Genomic DNA, 17,458 nt, shown 5'->3' with positions numbered 1-17,458 from the left:
ACAACCAAGGAGGACACCATTGTTGAAAAAAAATCATAAAAAAGCCAGACTGGAATTTGCCAAGCTACATGTTGACAAGCAACAAAGCTTCTGAGAGAAAGTCCTATGGACAGATGAGACAAAAATGTAACTTTTTAGCAAGGCACATCAGCTCTATGTTCACAGACAGAAAAATGAAGCATATCAAGAAAAGAACACTGTCCCTACTGTGAAACATGGAGGAGGCTCTGTTATGTTTCGGGACTGCTTTCCTGCATCTGGCACACGATGTCTAGAATCTGTGCAGAATACAATGAAATCTCAAGACTATCAAGGGATTCTAGAGAGAAATGTGCTGCCCAGCGTCAGAAACTTGGTCTCAGTCACAGGTCATGGGTCTTGCAACAGGATAATGACCCAAAACACACAGCTTAAAACACCAAAGAATGGCTAAGGGGAAAACATTGGACTATTCTGAAGTGGCCTTCTGTGAACCCTTACCTAAATCCTATTGAACATCTTTAGAAAGAGCTAAAACATGCCGTCTGAAAAATGCAACCTTCAAACACGGGACAACTGGAGCAGTTTGCTCCTGAGGAGTGGCCAAAATACCTGTCGAGCGGTGCAGAAGTCTCATTGACAGTTACAGGAATCATTTGATTGCAGTGATTGCCTCAAAAGGTTGTGCAGCAAAATATTAAGTTAAGGGTGCTATCATTTCTGTCCAGGCCTATTTCATGAGTTTTATTTTTTTAAATTCTGTGGAAGCTTGGTTGAAAAGCCATGTCTGATTTTCATTTGTTCATTTTCATAGATTTATTTATTAATACTTTTGTCAGATTCAAGTTATTTCTGTGACCATTGTGGCTTTTTCTGTCATTAAATGAGGGGTACCAACAATTTAGACCACGTGTGTAGGAGGAATGAATATTTTGAGTCCACAGCCACTTTCCGGAAATTAACACGCAGTGGATGTTGGAGAGTGAAAATTACACATTTGCCATTTTAGTACCCAGCACATAGTGCCCAGATTGTGCTCCAGGAGACACACACCGCAAATTACGGTAAGTGGATTCTTCTCACTATATAATATTGCTAAATACAGGGATCCTAAATGTTGTTTGAGCACACTGCAAGACTCAGAAGTGAGAGCGGATTTTGCTGGATTGGTTTACAGAAACTCTGTTACTTTTCGACAGCCTTTGAGCCACTAATAGTGTGGGAACCTCTGTTTTTTCCATTCACAGATGATGGACCTGAGTGGGGACTTGTTTTTTGTCAGATGAGAATTATTATTTTTGCCTACATAACATTGATTGGTTTCTTTTTATTTGATATTTGGAAGCAGAATGAACAAACAGTTGAACACCACGCACTACTGGTTCATCCAACAAGGTTTTCTATGACAGACATTGTCTTGGTTGAGTTACATGGTGTTATTTATCTTTGTTCCTGGCTTCCAAGTGTAATATTTCAACTGCTCATGTTTAAAGACTATGGAAAAACGATAACATTCAGCACAAACATTGATTTTATGACCACAGCCCAGAAAAACTTCGTATTTATTTTGACAAAAAAAGGAAATTATTATATTTTCGTTCATGCGGTCTGATAAAAAACAACACTTGCATGATAAATAGACAAAGACAGTACAAAATCTCTCAAAGGTACATATATGAGTAGGTGTTCTAGATTTGCGAGTGTACTGCAAATCGCTTTCTCGAAGAAGCCCCCAAATGTAGTCCCCCATCATGTTTTCGTTATACCGTCCTTGGTAATGACGTTCAAAGTCCAATATATCTTGATGAAAGTGCTTGCCTTGCTCCTCTGAGTTCTCATGTTCTCCTTGAACTTGTCGAGATGAGCGTTAAGGATATGGACTTTGAGAGACATTCTGCATCCCATTATGGCGTAATTCGTTATGAGAGTCTGAACCAACTGCACATAGCTTTCAGCCTTGTGATTACCCAGGAAGCCATGAACCACTGCAGTGAAACTGTTCCAAGCCGTTATCTCTGTCCTGTTCAGTAGCTAGGCAAACTCGTCACATTCTATGATCTTCTTGATTTGTGGTCTGACGAAGATACCAGCCTTGACCTTTGCTTCGGACAGCTTTGGAAAAAGACCTTGGAGATACTTGAAAGCTGCTGACTCCTTGTCAAGCGCCATGACAAATTGCTTGATGAGGCCTAACTTGATGTGCAGTGATGGCATCAGCACCTTTAGAGGTTCTATCAGTGGCTCCCACTTCAAGTTGCTGTTCCCCAAAGAGAACTCGGGCCGCTGTGGCCAGTCCTTTCTGTGATAGTGCACCTTAGTGTCATGGCTGTTACAGAGGCAAAGGAAATGTTGTGAAACCGCCTTGAAGGCCCATCAGGAAAGACATAATTTTGAAGTCTCCGATGACCTCCCATCCATAGTCATCATACTTCAAGGCACTCAGCAACATCTTGACAGTGGTGTAGTCCTCTTTGAGATACACAGAGTGAGCCATAGGGAGAGATGAGTAGTTGTTTCTGTTGTAAAGCAGCACTGCTTTGAGGCTCCGGGATGAACTGTCTATGAATAGGCACCATTCACTCTGGTTACAGGTGATACCTATAGCCTCAAGAAGACCGGCCACATTGTTGCAGAAGCACAACCCATCTTCTCAACTGAAGAATTCGGAAAATGTTTGGTGACGCTTTCTCTGATCTGTGGATTGCACGCTTTCATCCAACAAGTTCCACTGCTTGAGCCTGGATGTCAGAAGCTCAGCATTGGGCTTGGTAAGATGAAGGTCTCTGATTAGATCGTTGACGTCTTTCTGGTTAGGAAAGTATGTCCTTCTCACCTCAACCGCATCTCTGATTACGTAATCTTGATCTCCAATATCTTCCTCGTGGTCCGACTTGCTGTTTTTTCCTGAAGATGGCTGATCCCTCTTCAGGGGAGTTGAAACAGGCATCTCGGGGCAATGTGGTACTGGGGCAATGGAAGAAGGAATGTCTGGACAAACGATTTGAGGTGCATTCTTGCCTGTGCAATGTTTGACAGGATCCACCATGCAGAAGCAGCAGTTGCTTGAGTGGTTGGTCGGTTACCTCCAAATTCGTGGGATAGCAAACATCAGGGCTCTCTTTTCTCCCCTGTTCCAACCTGTAACATAGCAGATATAATTATATAAATTTAAAAGCATGACATTTTACACATTACTTAATACATATTTTGCTATAGTGCATTGATATATGTGAAAATTGTGTCAATTGCAACTCTTAAACTGTACTAGGTCTAAATCATTGAAATTCTACAAAATAAAGCACTGCCATCTAAATGAGCAGCAATTGTTCACCTTACCTTCAATAGTTTTCTTGCAATATTTGCATGTGAAATGAGGTACCCAGGACTTGTTTTGATCCCCGACAGGCATGCCGAAATATGCCTTGTAGGCCTCGAACATCTTACGACATGCTTTCATGGAATAATTTCTTGCTCTTGTCTTTATAAATTGTCCACACACATAGCAAAATGCATCTGCTGGGCACAAACAACCTCTTGATGCCATCTAAAAAAAATAATTGCTCTTTAACTACAATTCGTTAGTCTCTTTCTCAGCAATAACATAAACCGAAATGTTGGTTCAAGTCACCTGTGCTTTTATACTTTTATGACTACTATTGAAAAGTTCAAGAATGTTCTAGATAATTCTGGAAAATTGTAGAAACTTCTGCAAAATTCTAACATTTCAAGAATATTCTGGAAGACTACTTCGTATTGAATACAAATCAAGATTTTTACCGAAAACGGACACATTTCAAAATTTCATTATTCGGAACACAGAAGCAAAGTTTTGGTGGAACAACAACTATTTTCTATTTATTTTAGGCATGCCGGGTTAGGAAACACACTTTCTACCCAGCAAAAAAAAATTGTTACATAGTGTAATTAAAGTTTTTTTTACATAGCTTGCCACTTTTATGGACAGTTTAAGTAGAAATGTTCAAAAATATCAAAAATATAAAACTCAAGGATATTTTTAAAAAATAGTTGTTTTTTTTTATCTTAGCAGATGACTGTACCAGGAGATCAGAGGAACAGCTGACATCTTCAATTTTTAAATCTGATGATCTTGAGATCCTACAAGATACAACTGAAGAGATTACTTTTACTCCAGATATATCATCATCCATTCACAGCAAAGATTTGTCATCTGATTCTATGAAACAGGTCCCATCTTCTGATTCATTACTGACTACTAAGGAAAATCAAAGTCACAAAAGAGGCATTAAAAAACAAACTGCTCCTAAAGCAAAGAAGTCATTTTCATGTTCAGAATGTGGGAAATGTTTTAACAAGAAATCCTATTTGGTTAATCACCATAGAACTCACACAGGAGAGAAGCCTTTTTCCTGTTCAGAATGTGGGAAATGTTTTAATAAGAAGTCACATTTTGTTACTCACCATAGAACTCACACAGGGGAGAAACCTTTTTCCTGTTCAGAATGTGGGAAATGTTTTGCACATAAATCACATTTTGTTAGACATCAAAGAACTCACACTGGGGAGAAGCCTTTTTCATGTTCAGAATGTGGAAAATGTTTTAAAGAGAAATCAGATTTGGTTAATCACCATAGAACTCACACAGGGGAGAAGCCATTTTCCTGTTCAGAATGTGGGAAATGTTTTACCTTCAAAGAGAATCTTGTTAGACACCAAATAATTCACACAGGAGAGAAGCCTTTTTCATGTTCAGAATGTGGGAAATGTTTTACCTACAAATGGAATCTTGATGAACACCAAAGAATCCACACAGGGGAGAAGCCTTTTTCATGTTCAGAATGTGGGAAATGTTTTAACCAGAAATCAGATTTGGTTACTCACCATAGAACTCACACAGGGGAGAAGCCTTTTTCCTGTTCAGAATGTGGGAAATGTTTCACCCACAAAGAGGCTCTTGTTAGACACCAAATAACTCACACAGGGGAGAAACCTTTTTCCTGTTCAGAATGTGGGAAATGTTTTAACCAGAAATCGCATCTTGTTAGACACCAGAGAACTCACACAGGGGAGAAGCCATTTTCCTGTTCAGAATGTGGGAAATGTTTTACCCTCAAAATGATTCTTGTTAGACACCAAATAACTCACACAGGGGAGAAGCCTTTTTCCTGTTCAGAATGTGGGAAATGTTTTAAACGGAAAGCACTTCTTGTTAGACATCAGACAACTCACACAGGGGAGAAGCCTTTTTCCTGTTCAGAATGTGGGAAATGTTTTAACCAAAATTGGCATCTTGCTAGACACCAGAGAACTCACACAGGAGAGAAGCCATTTTCCTGTTCAGAATGTGGGAAATGTTTTAAACGGAAAGCGCTTCTTGTTAGACATCAGACAACTCACACAGGGGAGAAGCCTTTTTCCTGTTCAGAATGTGGGAAATGTTTTAACCAAAATTGGCATCTTGCTAGACACCAGAGAACTCACACAGGAGAGAAGTCATTTACCTGTTCAGAATGTGGGAAATGTTTTAAACGGAAAGCACTTCTTGTTAGACATCAGTGCTGTCACACAGTGGAGAAGCCCTTTTCATTTTCTTAATGTGGGAAATATTTTACTTGGAAATCAACTGTTAATAAACATCAGAGATGTCACGTACGGGAGAAGCCTTTTTTTATGTTCAGAATGTGGGAAATGTTTTACCCTCAAAATGATTCTTGTTAGACACCAAATAACTCACACAGGGGAGAAGCCTTTTTCCTGTTCAGAATGTGGGAAATGTTTTAAACGGAAAGCGCTTCTTGTTAGACAACAGACAACTCACACAGGGGAGAAGCCTTTTTCCTGTTCAGTATGTGGGAAATGTTTTAACCAAAATTGGCATCTTGCTAGACACCAGAGAACTCACACAGGAGAGAAGTCATTTACCTGTTCAGAATGTGGGAAATGTTTTAAACGGAAAGCACTTCTTGTTAGACATCAGTGCTGTCACACAGTAGAGAAGCCCTTTTCATTTTCTTAATGTGGGAAATATTTTACTTGGAAATGAACTGTTAATAAACATCAGAGACGTCACGTACGGGAGAAGCCTTTTTTATGTTCATAATGTTGGAATAGTTTTAACCAAAATTGAATATTCTTAAATGAGTTGTCTCTTGTCATTCCTCATTTCTGCTGAAAAAAGGATAAAACTAAACTTTATTAATTCCAAATGTAAAACTAAATTCACCCCCTGGAGGTTAGCCAGTAGGTGACTAATAGAAAAAACATGTACCCCACAGTTCAGTATATAGGGTGAGGTGACACATACACTCACTCTCCAAGCCTCTCATTTCTACGGGTTTCATCGTCCTCACCAAAGGCGACTCATCAGGAGACTATTTAATATTGTTCTATATTCAAGCGAGACTAGGCAAAAAAAAGCTAATGTATCATGTTATTTGAAACAGTCAGAAAACTAGCAACATATTGGCAGATCCCAGACCTCAAACTACCGTATATACTCGAGTATAAGCCGAGATTTTCAGCCCAAATTTTTGGGCTGAAAGTGCCCCTCTCGGCTTATATTCGAGTCACGGTCGGCGGGTGAGGGGGAGAGGGCGCTGAGGCATACTTACCTGCTTCCGGCGCTCCTGGCGCTCCCCCTGCCCGTCCCACGGTCTCCGGGTGCCGCAGCTCTTCCTCTGTCAGCGGTCACGTGGGACCGCTCATTAGAGAAATGAATATGGACTCCACTCCCATAGGGGCGGAGCCGCCTATTCATTTCTCTAATCAGCGGTAACGGTGACCGCTGACAGAGGAAGAGGCTGCAGCACCGAAGACCAGCTGTCCGGGGGAAGGAGCGGGACGCCGGGAGCAGGTAAGTATGTCATATTCACCTGTCGGCGTTCCACACGCCGGGCGCCGATCCGGCGTCTCTCCGCACTGACTGCAGGTCAGAGGGCGCGATGACGCATATAGTGTGCACGCCGCCCTCTGCCTGATCAGTCAGTGCAGAGAGACGCCGGGACTTATACTCGGGTCGCCTTATACTCGAGTATATACGGTATACGGTATATACCTTGTAAGTTTATAAGCCTCTCCAGTGTCAGGAATAGATAGTATGTGAAAATACAGTATAATTCTTGTGTTTTTCCTGCTATAGGAACTGCCCTAGTTTGGTATTGTAACAGCTGTTAATTAGTAGTGCAGACAAATTGTCCTAGACTAAACTCAGTTTTCAGATGGCCCAATATGTACCACTCAGGGAAAACTTACCTGCTGCAAAGATCAATAGCAGCTTCTAACTATTGGCCATGCTGCGGTCTGTCAAGGAATGAGTGCAATATCGTTATAAAGACTAGGTATGTGTGCAACCATAATGTCTGGAAGATCTGTGCCATTATTTAGTATGAATATGAAGATTATTTCTGAAAGCTAAGTGTTCCCTGAGCGGTATATACTGTATTTTTCAAATACTATCTATTCCTGACACTGGAGTGGCGTATAAACTTACAAAGTATATAGTTTGAGGTCTGGGGTCTGCCAATATGTGGCTAGTTTTCTGACTGTTTCAGTTAACATGATACATTATTTAGGGTTTTCTTCGTCTAGTCCCGCTTGAATATAGTTCAATATTATTATTATTTATTATAGCGCCATTTAGTTCATGGTGCTTTACATGTGAGGAGGGGTTTTACATAATAAAAACAAGTACAATAATCTTAAACAAGACAAGTCACGACTGGTACAGGAGGAGAGAGGATGCTGCCCGCGAGGGCTCACAATCTACAAGGGGTGAGTGAGAATACAGTGGGCGAGGGTAGAGCTGGTCATGCAGCAGTTTGGTCGATCGGTGGTTACTGCAGGTTGTAGGCTTGTCCGAAGAGGTGGGTCTTCAGGTTCTTTTTGAAGGTTTCAGTGGTGGGCGAGAGTCTGTTATGTTGTGGTAGAGAGTTCCAGAGTAGGGGTGATGCGCGAGAGAAATCTTGTATGCGATTGTGGGAAGATGAGATAAGTTTGGAATAGAGAAGGAGATATTGTGAGGATCATAGGTTGTGTGCAGGTAAGTACCGGGAGAAGAGGTCACAGATGTATGGAGGAGACAGTTTGTGGATGGCTTTGTATGTCATGGTTAGGGTTTTGTACTGGAGTCTCTGGGCAATGGGGAGCCAGTGAAGGGATTGATAGAGGGGAGAGGCCGGAGAATAGCGGAACAGGTGCATTAGTCGGGCAGCAGAGTTTAGAATAGATTGGAGGGGTGCAAGAGTGTTCGAGGGGAGGCTACTGAGCAGGAGGTTGCAGTAGTCAAGGTGGGAAATGATGAGGGCATGGACTAGGGTTTTTGAAGATTCTTGGTTTTAGGAATGTACAGATCCGTGAAATATTTTGAGTTGAAGGCAGCAGGAAGTGGAAAGGTCTTGGATGTGTGGTTTGAAGGAGAGATCAGTGTCAAGGATTCCCCCGAGGTAGCGAGCTTGTGGGACTGGGGAGAGTGGGCAGCCATTTACTGTAATGGATAGGTTAATTGGGGGTTCGCGTGAGATAGGGGAAAGATGATGAATTCTGTTTTGTCCATGTTAAGTTTTAGAAATCTAGCAGCGAAGAAGGATGAAATAGCAGATAGACACTGAGGGATTTTGGTTAGTGGGGTGGTGATATCTGGTCCAGAAATGTATATCTGTGTGTCATTGGCAAAGAGATGATACTGAAAGCTGTGAGATTCTATTAGCTGTCCCAGGCCAAAGATGTAAATGGAGAAGAGCAGGGGCCCTAGGACTGAACCTTGCAGGACTCTGACAGATGGGAGAGGTGAGGAGGTGGTGTGTGAGTGGGAGATGCTGAATGTCCGGTCTGTTAGGTATGACAAGATCCAGGATAGAGCCTAGTCTGTGATGCCAAGGGATGAGAGGGTCTGTAGTAATAGGAAATGGTCCACTGTGTAACAGGCAGAGGACAGGTCCAGGAGGAGGAGGACAGAGTAGTGTCACTTACTCTTGGCGGTTAATAGGTCATTGGTGACCTTAGTTATTGCACTTTCAGTGGAGTGGTGTGACCGAAAGCCAGATTGTAAAAGGTTGAAGAGGGAGCAGGAAGAGAGATGGGAAGACAGTTCAAGATGAATGTGTTGTTCCAGTAGTTTTGAGGCATAGGGGAGAAGTGATATAGGGCTATATCTAGATATAGAGGATGGGTCGAGAGGGCTTTTTGAGGATAGGTGTGATTGAGGCGTGTTTAAAGCTTGAGGGGAAAACACCAGTTAGTGATAGGTTGAAGAGATGGGTTAGGGTTGAGATGAAGACTGTTGTGAGGTTTGGGATGAAGTGAGATGGGATCGGGTCAAGTGCACAGGTGGTGAGATGCGATCTTGAGTGTAGAGTGGAGAGTCGATCTTATGTAATGGTGGAGAAGTTGGTTTTGGAGGTGGAGGGCTGGGCACATGGGAGGAAGGGCTCTGAGGGTTGTTGTCCAAAACCGTCTCTGATCTATCAATCTTCTGCTTGAAAAATGAGGCAAAGTCTTCAGCTAAGATGAGTGGGGAGGGAGGAGGTGCTGGGGGACGGAGAAGAGAATTGAAGGTGTTGAATAACTGTTTAGGGTTGTGAGACAGGGAGGATATGAGAGCTGAGAAGTAGGTTTGTTAATATATTAATAGTAAATGGTCTTCTGATGAATGAATCCAATGAATATTGATTTCTCTTGATTTCTCTTAAGTAGCGGCACACATGACTGCCGGCAGCAGCAGGAAGCCGGTGGCTGACACTGAGCACTACTGGAGAGCATTGAATACTCACCGCTCTTTGCGCACAGTACTGGTGAGTATTCTGGCAGCTGTGCTCTGCTTGTGAGCAGTGCATGAGGTCCCTGCCATGTGCTGCTTAGAAGCATAAAGCAACTGCTGGCATCGGAGCAGGACACTGCAAGGGAGCGCTGGGTAGGTAAGTGTAATGTGTTTTTTTTATGTTTTCTGATGGGGCCATGCATACCAGGATGGGGGTGGGCCATTTATAAGGATTGGGCCATTCATACCAGGACCGGGATGGGGGCCAATAATAACAGGATAAGGATGGGCGCCATGCATACTACGACGAGATGGGGCCCTGCATACCAGGAACGGGATGGGGGTCTTTCATACCAGAATAGGGATGGTGCCCTGCATACTAAGATGAGATGGGGCCCTGCATACCAGGACAAGATGAGGGCCCTGCATATCAGAATGGGGCCATGCATACTAGGATGAGATGGGGGCACTGCATACCAGGACCGGGATGGGGGTCTTTCATACCAGAATAGGGATCGTCCCCTGCATACTAAGACGAGATGGGGCCCTGCATTCCAGGACAAGATGAAGGCCCTGCATATCAGGATAAGGATGGGGCCATGCATATTAGGATGAGATGGGGGACCCTGCATACCAGGGTAGGGACGAGGAGGCATGCATACCAGGGTAGGGATGAGGGGGCCATGCATACCAGGGTAGGAATGAGGAGGCCATGCATACCAGGGTAGGGATGAGGGGGGCCATGTGTATCAAAATGGGGGTGAGGGGGCCATGTGTACCAGGGTGGTGGACCATATATACCAGGATAGGGGATATTAAGTACAGAATTGACCACATTTTTTGCTTCAATTTTTTTTTTAATGATGCAACTTTTTTTTATTCCATACATCCATAGTTGTACAACAAATCCAGGTAGATGGCCAAAATACAATGTCCTCAAGTTCCCAATCTGAGATCAGTAGTTCCACTGGCTCTGTACCAGGCGATACCCACTGTCTCCCAACTTTTGGTTGGCCCACACCTTTTGGTATCTCCAGCCGGTATAGTGTACAGTCACAGCCTGTGTTCCTCCAGATGATAGATATCACGGCCAAAACTCATGAATACCCCTCCAGCCAACAATCCCCTCTCCAAAACTCCATAGTCCATCCATCCATCCCAACTCAGATCTTCTCACATCGAAGTCGCTCCAACAACTCGCTTCAATTTTTTTTCCTAATTTCCTCCTCTAAAACCTAGTTGCATCTTATAGTCTAAAAGATACGGTATATATATCCTTTTTTTTTCTCAGTGAACCCATTTCTCATGTTTGGCCTCATTAAAATAAAAACACTCATACTCCGCTGGCGTGCCGGCTCCACTTCAGCGGTGTCGAGACTCACTGTCCCGGGGCTTATGTGAGGTTGTTACATCACTGTTCCTTCCTTCGGACGTATTTAACATGAACAGGAAGCCAGGGTCGCGGCTACTCTCTGACTGCCTCATGATGCTTGACTTGTCCGAAGGTGGGGAGAGTGATGTCAGCGCTGATTGGGCACAGGGCTCACATGACGTAAAGCCTCAAAAGAGCCCCAAAAACACAAGTGCCAACTCCAGTGAAACGGTGCCAGAGTGGGAGGTTTGTATGAGGATTTTTATTTTAACAGGACCAAATATGAGGAATGAGAAGGGCTTGTCCAACTAGTTGTCAATAGGGTTGAGCGAAACGGATTGGTCAATTTCATAAGTCGCCGACTTTCGGCAAAGTCGGGTTTCGTGAAACCCGAGCCGATCCCAGTGGGATCGGCCACGCGGTCGGCGATCTTCGCGCCAAAGTTGAGTTTCATATGATGCGTTAAGCGCCATTTCTCAGCCAATGAAGGTGGATGCAGAGTGTGGGCAGCGTGATGACATAGGTCTCAGTCCCCACCATCTTAGAGAAGGGCATTACAGTGATTGGCTTGCTTTCTGCGGCGTTACAGGGGCTATAAAGGGGCGTGCACGCCGACCGCCATCTTCTGCCGATCTGAGCATAGGGAGAGGTTGCTGTAGCTTCGTCTGAAGCAGGGATATTGTTAGGAAGGGAATATTAACCCCCGAACCGCTTGTGCTGTAGCGATTTCCACTGTCCAACACCACCTTTTCTTTGCAGGGACAGTGGAGGGTTTTTTTGGGTGCATCAGCTCTGTAGCTTATTAGGCTGCATTCTAAGGCTCCCTGATAGCTGCATTGCTGTTTGTACGCCACTGTGCAAACCAACTGCTTTTTTCAAAGCAAAAATCATGTTGCTCCTTCTTTTCTGCACAGTTCTCTTGTTTCTTTGTCTACACTCTTGTGTGCAGCAGTCCTTTTTATTGCTGCCATACTTGTCCTTTGATCGTTGTAGGGAGATTGAAATTCGACTACAGCCCTTGTATTTTTTGATATATCTGTCATCCACTTTCTGCCACTCAAACTGTAGTGTAATACAGTGGGCCTGATTTTTTGCTGCTGTCTCCCACACATAAAAAAGGGAGATTTGTATTGCCACTTAGTGCATCTGCGTCAGTCCTGTTTGTGGCATCTGTCATCCACTTTCTGCCACTCAAACTGTTGTGCAATACAGTGTGCCTGATTTTTTGCTGCTGTCTCCCACACATAAAAAAGGGAGATTTGTATTGCCACTGAGTGCATCTACGTCAGTCCTGTTTGTGGCATCTGTCATCCACTTTCTGCCACTCAAACTAGTGTAATACAGTGGGCCTGATTTTTTGCTGCTGTCTCCCACACATAAAAAAGGGAGATTTGTATTGCCACTGAGTGCATCTGTGTCAGTCCTGTTTGTGGCATCTGTTATCCACTTTCTGCCACTCAAACTGTAGTGTAATACAGTGGGCCTGATTTTTTCCTGCTATCTCACACACCTATAAAGGGAGATTTAAACTCACAACAAGTTTACGTACACCTTCTAACTGGTTTTACAGTACCATATAACGTTTGTTAGTTTGGTTACATTTTTCCAAGAATGAGGAAGTCTGGTGGAAGAAGTCGTGGCCGTGGTCGGTCATTGCCAGCTGGTAATGATGGTAGTGGTGGTGGAGCATCAGGTGGTCGTGGGAAAGGCAATATAGCACCTAAGTCTTGAGTTGTTGAGCCAGCGTCATCATCTGGCTACACAAGGCCTCGAACGCTCCCTTTTCTGGGAGTAGGAAAACTGCTTTTAAAGCCGGAGCAGCAGGAACAAGTTTTGGCTTTCCTTGCTGACTCTGCCTCTAGCTCTTTCGCCTACTCTTCGGAAAGTGCAAAATTTAAAAGCAGTGCATCGTCAGTGGATGCTCCCAGTCAGGAACAAGTCGCTTCCTTGTGTCCTTCACCCAGAACAACAGAGACGGATGCGTCAGGCGACACAACAGGTTACTCCATGGAGCTCTTTACACATACCGTGCCTGGGTTAGAAAGGGAAATTGTTAACAGGCCATGCCCATTACAAGATGAATCGGACATGGAGTGCACAGATGCACAGCCACAGCTAGATTATTATGCTGTTCCATTGACTCAGATCCCAACATTGCCCTCACAGTGTACTGAGCCAGAATCTGACCCTGATGAGACTATGGTGCCCCGTCCCGAACACTATAGCACCGGCTTACATGGTGACACAGAGGAAGGTCCACAGGACATAGAAGAGGATGTGATAGATGACCCAGTTGTTGACCCCGATTGGCAGCCATTGGGGGAACAGGGTGCCGCCGGCAGTAGCTCTGAAGCGGAGGAGGAGCCGCAGCAGGCATCAACATCGCAACAGCTTTCATCTGGCAGGCCCGTATCTGGGCAAAAACGTGTGTCAAAACCAAAAACAGTTGTAGCACAGAGTGGCCATCCGGTTAAAGTAGCTCCGTGTGCAATGCCTGAAAAGGTATTCGATAGTAGGAAGAGTGCAATATGTCAATTTTTTAACCAAGATCCGAATGATCAGTGCAAAGTCATCTGTAAGAAATGCTCAAGGACCTTTAGCAGAGGTCAGAATGTGAAAAATCTAAATACAACTTGCATGCGTAGACATTTAACCACCATGCACTTGCAAGCCTGGACTAACTACCAAATGTCCCGTAACGTTGTTGCATCCGCTCACAATGAAGCTAGTCAGCAACGCTACATTCCTTCCCTCACTGTAAGCACACCGTTTACCACACCACCTGCAGCAAATGTGGAGGTATCGTCGCAAGGCCAAAGCAGTCAGGGAATCACCAGGTTCTTGGTAGGAAACACTGTATGTAGGCCAACAGCAAGAATACCATCACCAACCCTCTCTGTCTGCCATGTCCACCACCAGCCCCGCTAGTTCCACCATATGCAGCTCTCCAGTCCAGCTCACCCTACAAGAGACTCGTTAGGAAAAGGAAGTACTCATCCTCTCATCCGCGTACACAGGGTTTGAACGCCCACATTGCTAGACTTATCTCGTTAGAGATGATGCCCTACCGGTTAGTTGAAAGCGAAGCTTTCAAAGCCCTGATGGACTACGCAGTACCACACTACGACATACCCAGTCGACACTTCTTTGCGAGAAAAGCCATCCCAGCCCTCCACCAGCATGTAAAAGACTGCATTGTGCATGCACTCAGGCAATCTGTCAGTACAAAGGTGCACCTCACAACAGATGCATGGACCAGTAGGCATGGCCAGGGACGTTACGTGTCCATCACGGCACACTTGGTTAATGTGGTGGATGCAGGGTCCACAGGGGACAGCCATATTGGGACAGTTCTGCCTAGCCCACGGTCTAGGAAACAGTTGGCTGTAGGCGTTCGCCCCCCTCCTCCTCCTCCAGCAGAAGCGAGAGCTCGTCCACAGACCGCAGTCGCACGACTGCTCCATCCGCAGCTGCCACTGTTGCACACGAGGTGTCCCATTATGGAACAGCTAGTGGCAAGCGTCAGCAGTAGTGTTGAGCATTCCGATACCGCAAGTATCGGGTATCGGCCGATATTTGCTGTATCGGAATTCCGATACCGAGATCCGATACTTTTGTGGTATCGGGTATCGGTATCGAAACAACATTAATGTGTAAAATAAAGAATTAAAATAAAAAATATTGCTATACTCACCTCTCCGACGCAGCCTGCACCTTACCGAGGGAACCGGCAGCGTTGTTTGCTTAAAATTCGCGCTTTAACTTCCTTACTTGAAGTCCCGGCTTGTGATTGGTCGCGCGCCGCCCATGTGACCGCGACGCGACCAATCACAGCAAGCCGTGATGTAATTTTAGGTCCTTCAGGATTTTAAAATTACGTTCCGGCGTTGTGATTGGTTGCGTCGCGGTCACATGGGCGACGTGACCAATCACAAGCCGTGACGTCACGGGAGGCTGGACACGCGCGCATTTTAAAATACGCGCGTCTCCTGCCTCCCGTGACGTCACGGCTTGTGATTGGTCGCGTCGCCCATGTGACCGCGACGCAACCAATCACAACGCCGGAACGTAATTTTAAAATCCTGAAGGACCTAAAATTACGTCACGGCTTGCTGTGATTGGTCGCGTCGCGGTCACATGGGCGGCGCGCGACCAATCACAAGCCGGGACTTCAAGTAAGGAAGTTAAAGCGCGAATTTTAAGCAAACAACGCTGCCGGTTCCCTCGCTGAAGTCCAGGCTGCGTCGGAGAGGTGAGTATAGCAATATTTTTTATTTTAATTCTTTATTTTACACATTAATATGGTTCCCAGGGCCTGAAGGAGAGTTTCCTCTCCTTCAGACCCTGGGAACCATCAGGAATACCGTCCGATACATGAGTCCCATTGACTTGTATTGGTATCGGGTATCGGTATCGGATTAGATCCGATACTTTGCCGGTATCGGCCGATACTTACCGATACTTTCAAGTATCGGACGGTATCGCTCAACACTAGTCAGCAGGCTGTTTTGGGAATGAAGTGTTTGGGCGACAACAGACACACCGCAGAAGTTCTGTCCGAGTTCTTGCAGCAAGAAACTCAGTCATGGCTGGGCAGTGTACATCTTGAGGCAGGCAAGGTAGTCAGTGATAACGGAAGGAATTTTATGGCTGCCATAGCCCTTTCACAACTGAAACACATTCCTTGCCTGGCTCACACCTTGAACCTGGTGGTGCAGTGCTTCCTGAAAAGTTATCCGGGGTTACCCGACCTGCTCCTGAATGTGCGCAGACTTTGCTAGTAACATATGCCGTTCGCACGTACACTCCAGCCGTATGCAGAACCATTAGCGATCTTTGAAGCTTCCCCAGCACCACCTAATAATCGACGTTGCAACAAGGTGGAACTCCACACTGCACATGCTTCAGAGGCTGTGTGAACAGAGGCGTGCTGTTATGTATTTGTGAGAGGATACACATACACGGGCAGGCAGTTGGATGGCAGACATGGAGTTGTCAGGTGTGCAGTGGTCGAAGCTACAAGACCTGTGTCAAGTCCTTCAGTGTTTAGTGCAGATGACGCCATCATAAGCATGAGCATCCCCCTAATGCGTCTGCTGATGCAAAGTTTGACGCACATAAAGGAGCAGGCGTCTGCAGCCGAGGAGGAGGGAAGCCTTGATGACAGTCAGCCATTGTCTGGTCAGGGAAGTCTACTAGACGAGGTGGCGGGCGAAGAGGAGGAGGATGATGGAGCCTTGATAACAGTCAGCCATTGTCTGGTCAGGGAAGTCTACTAGACGAGGTGGCGGGCGAAGAGGAGGAGGACGAGGAGGATGATGGGGATGACTATTTTTTGGATGAGGAAGCTTCTCGGGGCAATAGGAACTGGTGGCGTTGCAAGGTCAGCTTCAGGGTTTTTGAGGGAGACAAGTGACGTTGATTTGCCAGAAAGTGCTCCTCAACCCAGCACAAGCAGTGAATTGACACCTGGAACATTGGCCCACATGGCGGATTATGCCTTGCGCATCCTAAAAAGGGACCCATGCATTATAAAAATGATGACTGATGACGATTACTGGTTGGCCTGCCTCCTGGATCCACGCTACAAAGGGAAATTGCAAAATATCATGCCACATGAGAACCTTGAGCAAATATTGGCTACCAAACAATCAACTCTTGTAGACCGCTTGGTTCAGGCATTCCCAGCCCACAGCGGCGCTGATGGTTCTCACACAAGCTGCAGGGGGCAACATGACAGAGGTGTTAGAGGTGCACAAATCAGAAGTGGCATTGGACAGAGGGGTTTTCTGACCAGGTTGTGGAGTGATTTCGCAATGACCGCAGACAGGACAGGTACTGCAGCATCAATTCAAAGTTACAGGAGACAACATTTGTCCAGTATGGTTACTAACTATTTTTCCTCCCTTATCGATGTTCTCCCTCACCCGTCATTCCCATTTGATTTACTGGGCATCCAAAATAGACACCTGGCCTGAATTGGCAGAATATGCATTGCAGGAGCTTGCTTGCCCAGCAGCTTGTGTGCTATCAGAAAGAGTCTTCAGTGCTGCTGGTTCAATACTGACCGAAAGAAGGAGTCGTCTGGCTACCCAAAATGTTGATGATCTAACCTTCATTAAAATGAACCAATCATGGATTTCTAATTATTTTGCCCCACCTTTCCCGGCTGACACCTAGCTTTCCTGTAAAAAGGTCTTGCTTTTGGACTGGTCTTACTGAGTGTTCCAATTTCTCCATTTGCAGCTGCTGTATGTCCAGCATACAACATTTTTACACCTCCCTAAATGGGCTGACACCCCCCACGGGGCTGTGGTCACCACTTGGCGCAAGCACCCGTGAGAGTGCCGTTTGTCTGAAGAGGTGGGTGTGCC

At 45.2% G+C, this 17,458-nt stretch overlaps 1 protein-coding gene across 1 annotated transcript in view; it reads left to right on the top strand.

Moving 5' to 3' along the window:
• LOC143766817 (uncharacterized) overlaps positions 1-6,027 on the top strand; it is a 29,635-nt gene extending 23,608 nt beyond the window's left edge. Inside the window, exon 11 of the mRNA XM_077254790.1 lies at positions 4,025-6,027. Coding sequence (XP_077110905.1) covers positions 4,025-5,553 — 1,529 coding nt within the window. The 3' untranslated portion in view covers positions 5,554-6,027. The remainder of the gene's footprint in view (positions 1-4,024) is intronic.
• The last annotated feature ends 11,431 nt before the right edge of the window (positions 6,028-17,458 follow it).

Source organism: Ranitomeya variabilis, chromosome 4, assembly GCF_051348905.1.
Source record: "Ranitomeya variabilis isolate aRanVar5 chromosome 4, aRanVar5.hap1, whole genome shotgun sequence".
Taxonomy (NCBI): Eukaryota; Metazoa; Chordata; class Amphibia; order Anura; family Dendrobatidae; genus Ranitomeya; species Ranitomeya variabilis.
Note: the sequence above shows the minus strand (reverse complement) of the source record. Positions and strands in the feature narration are given on the sequence as shown.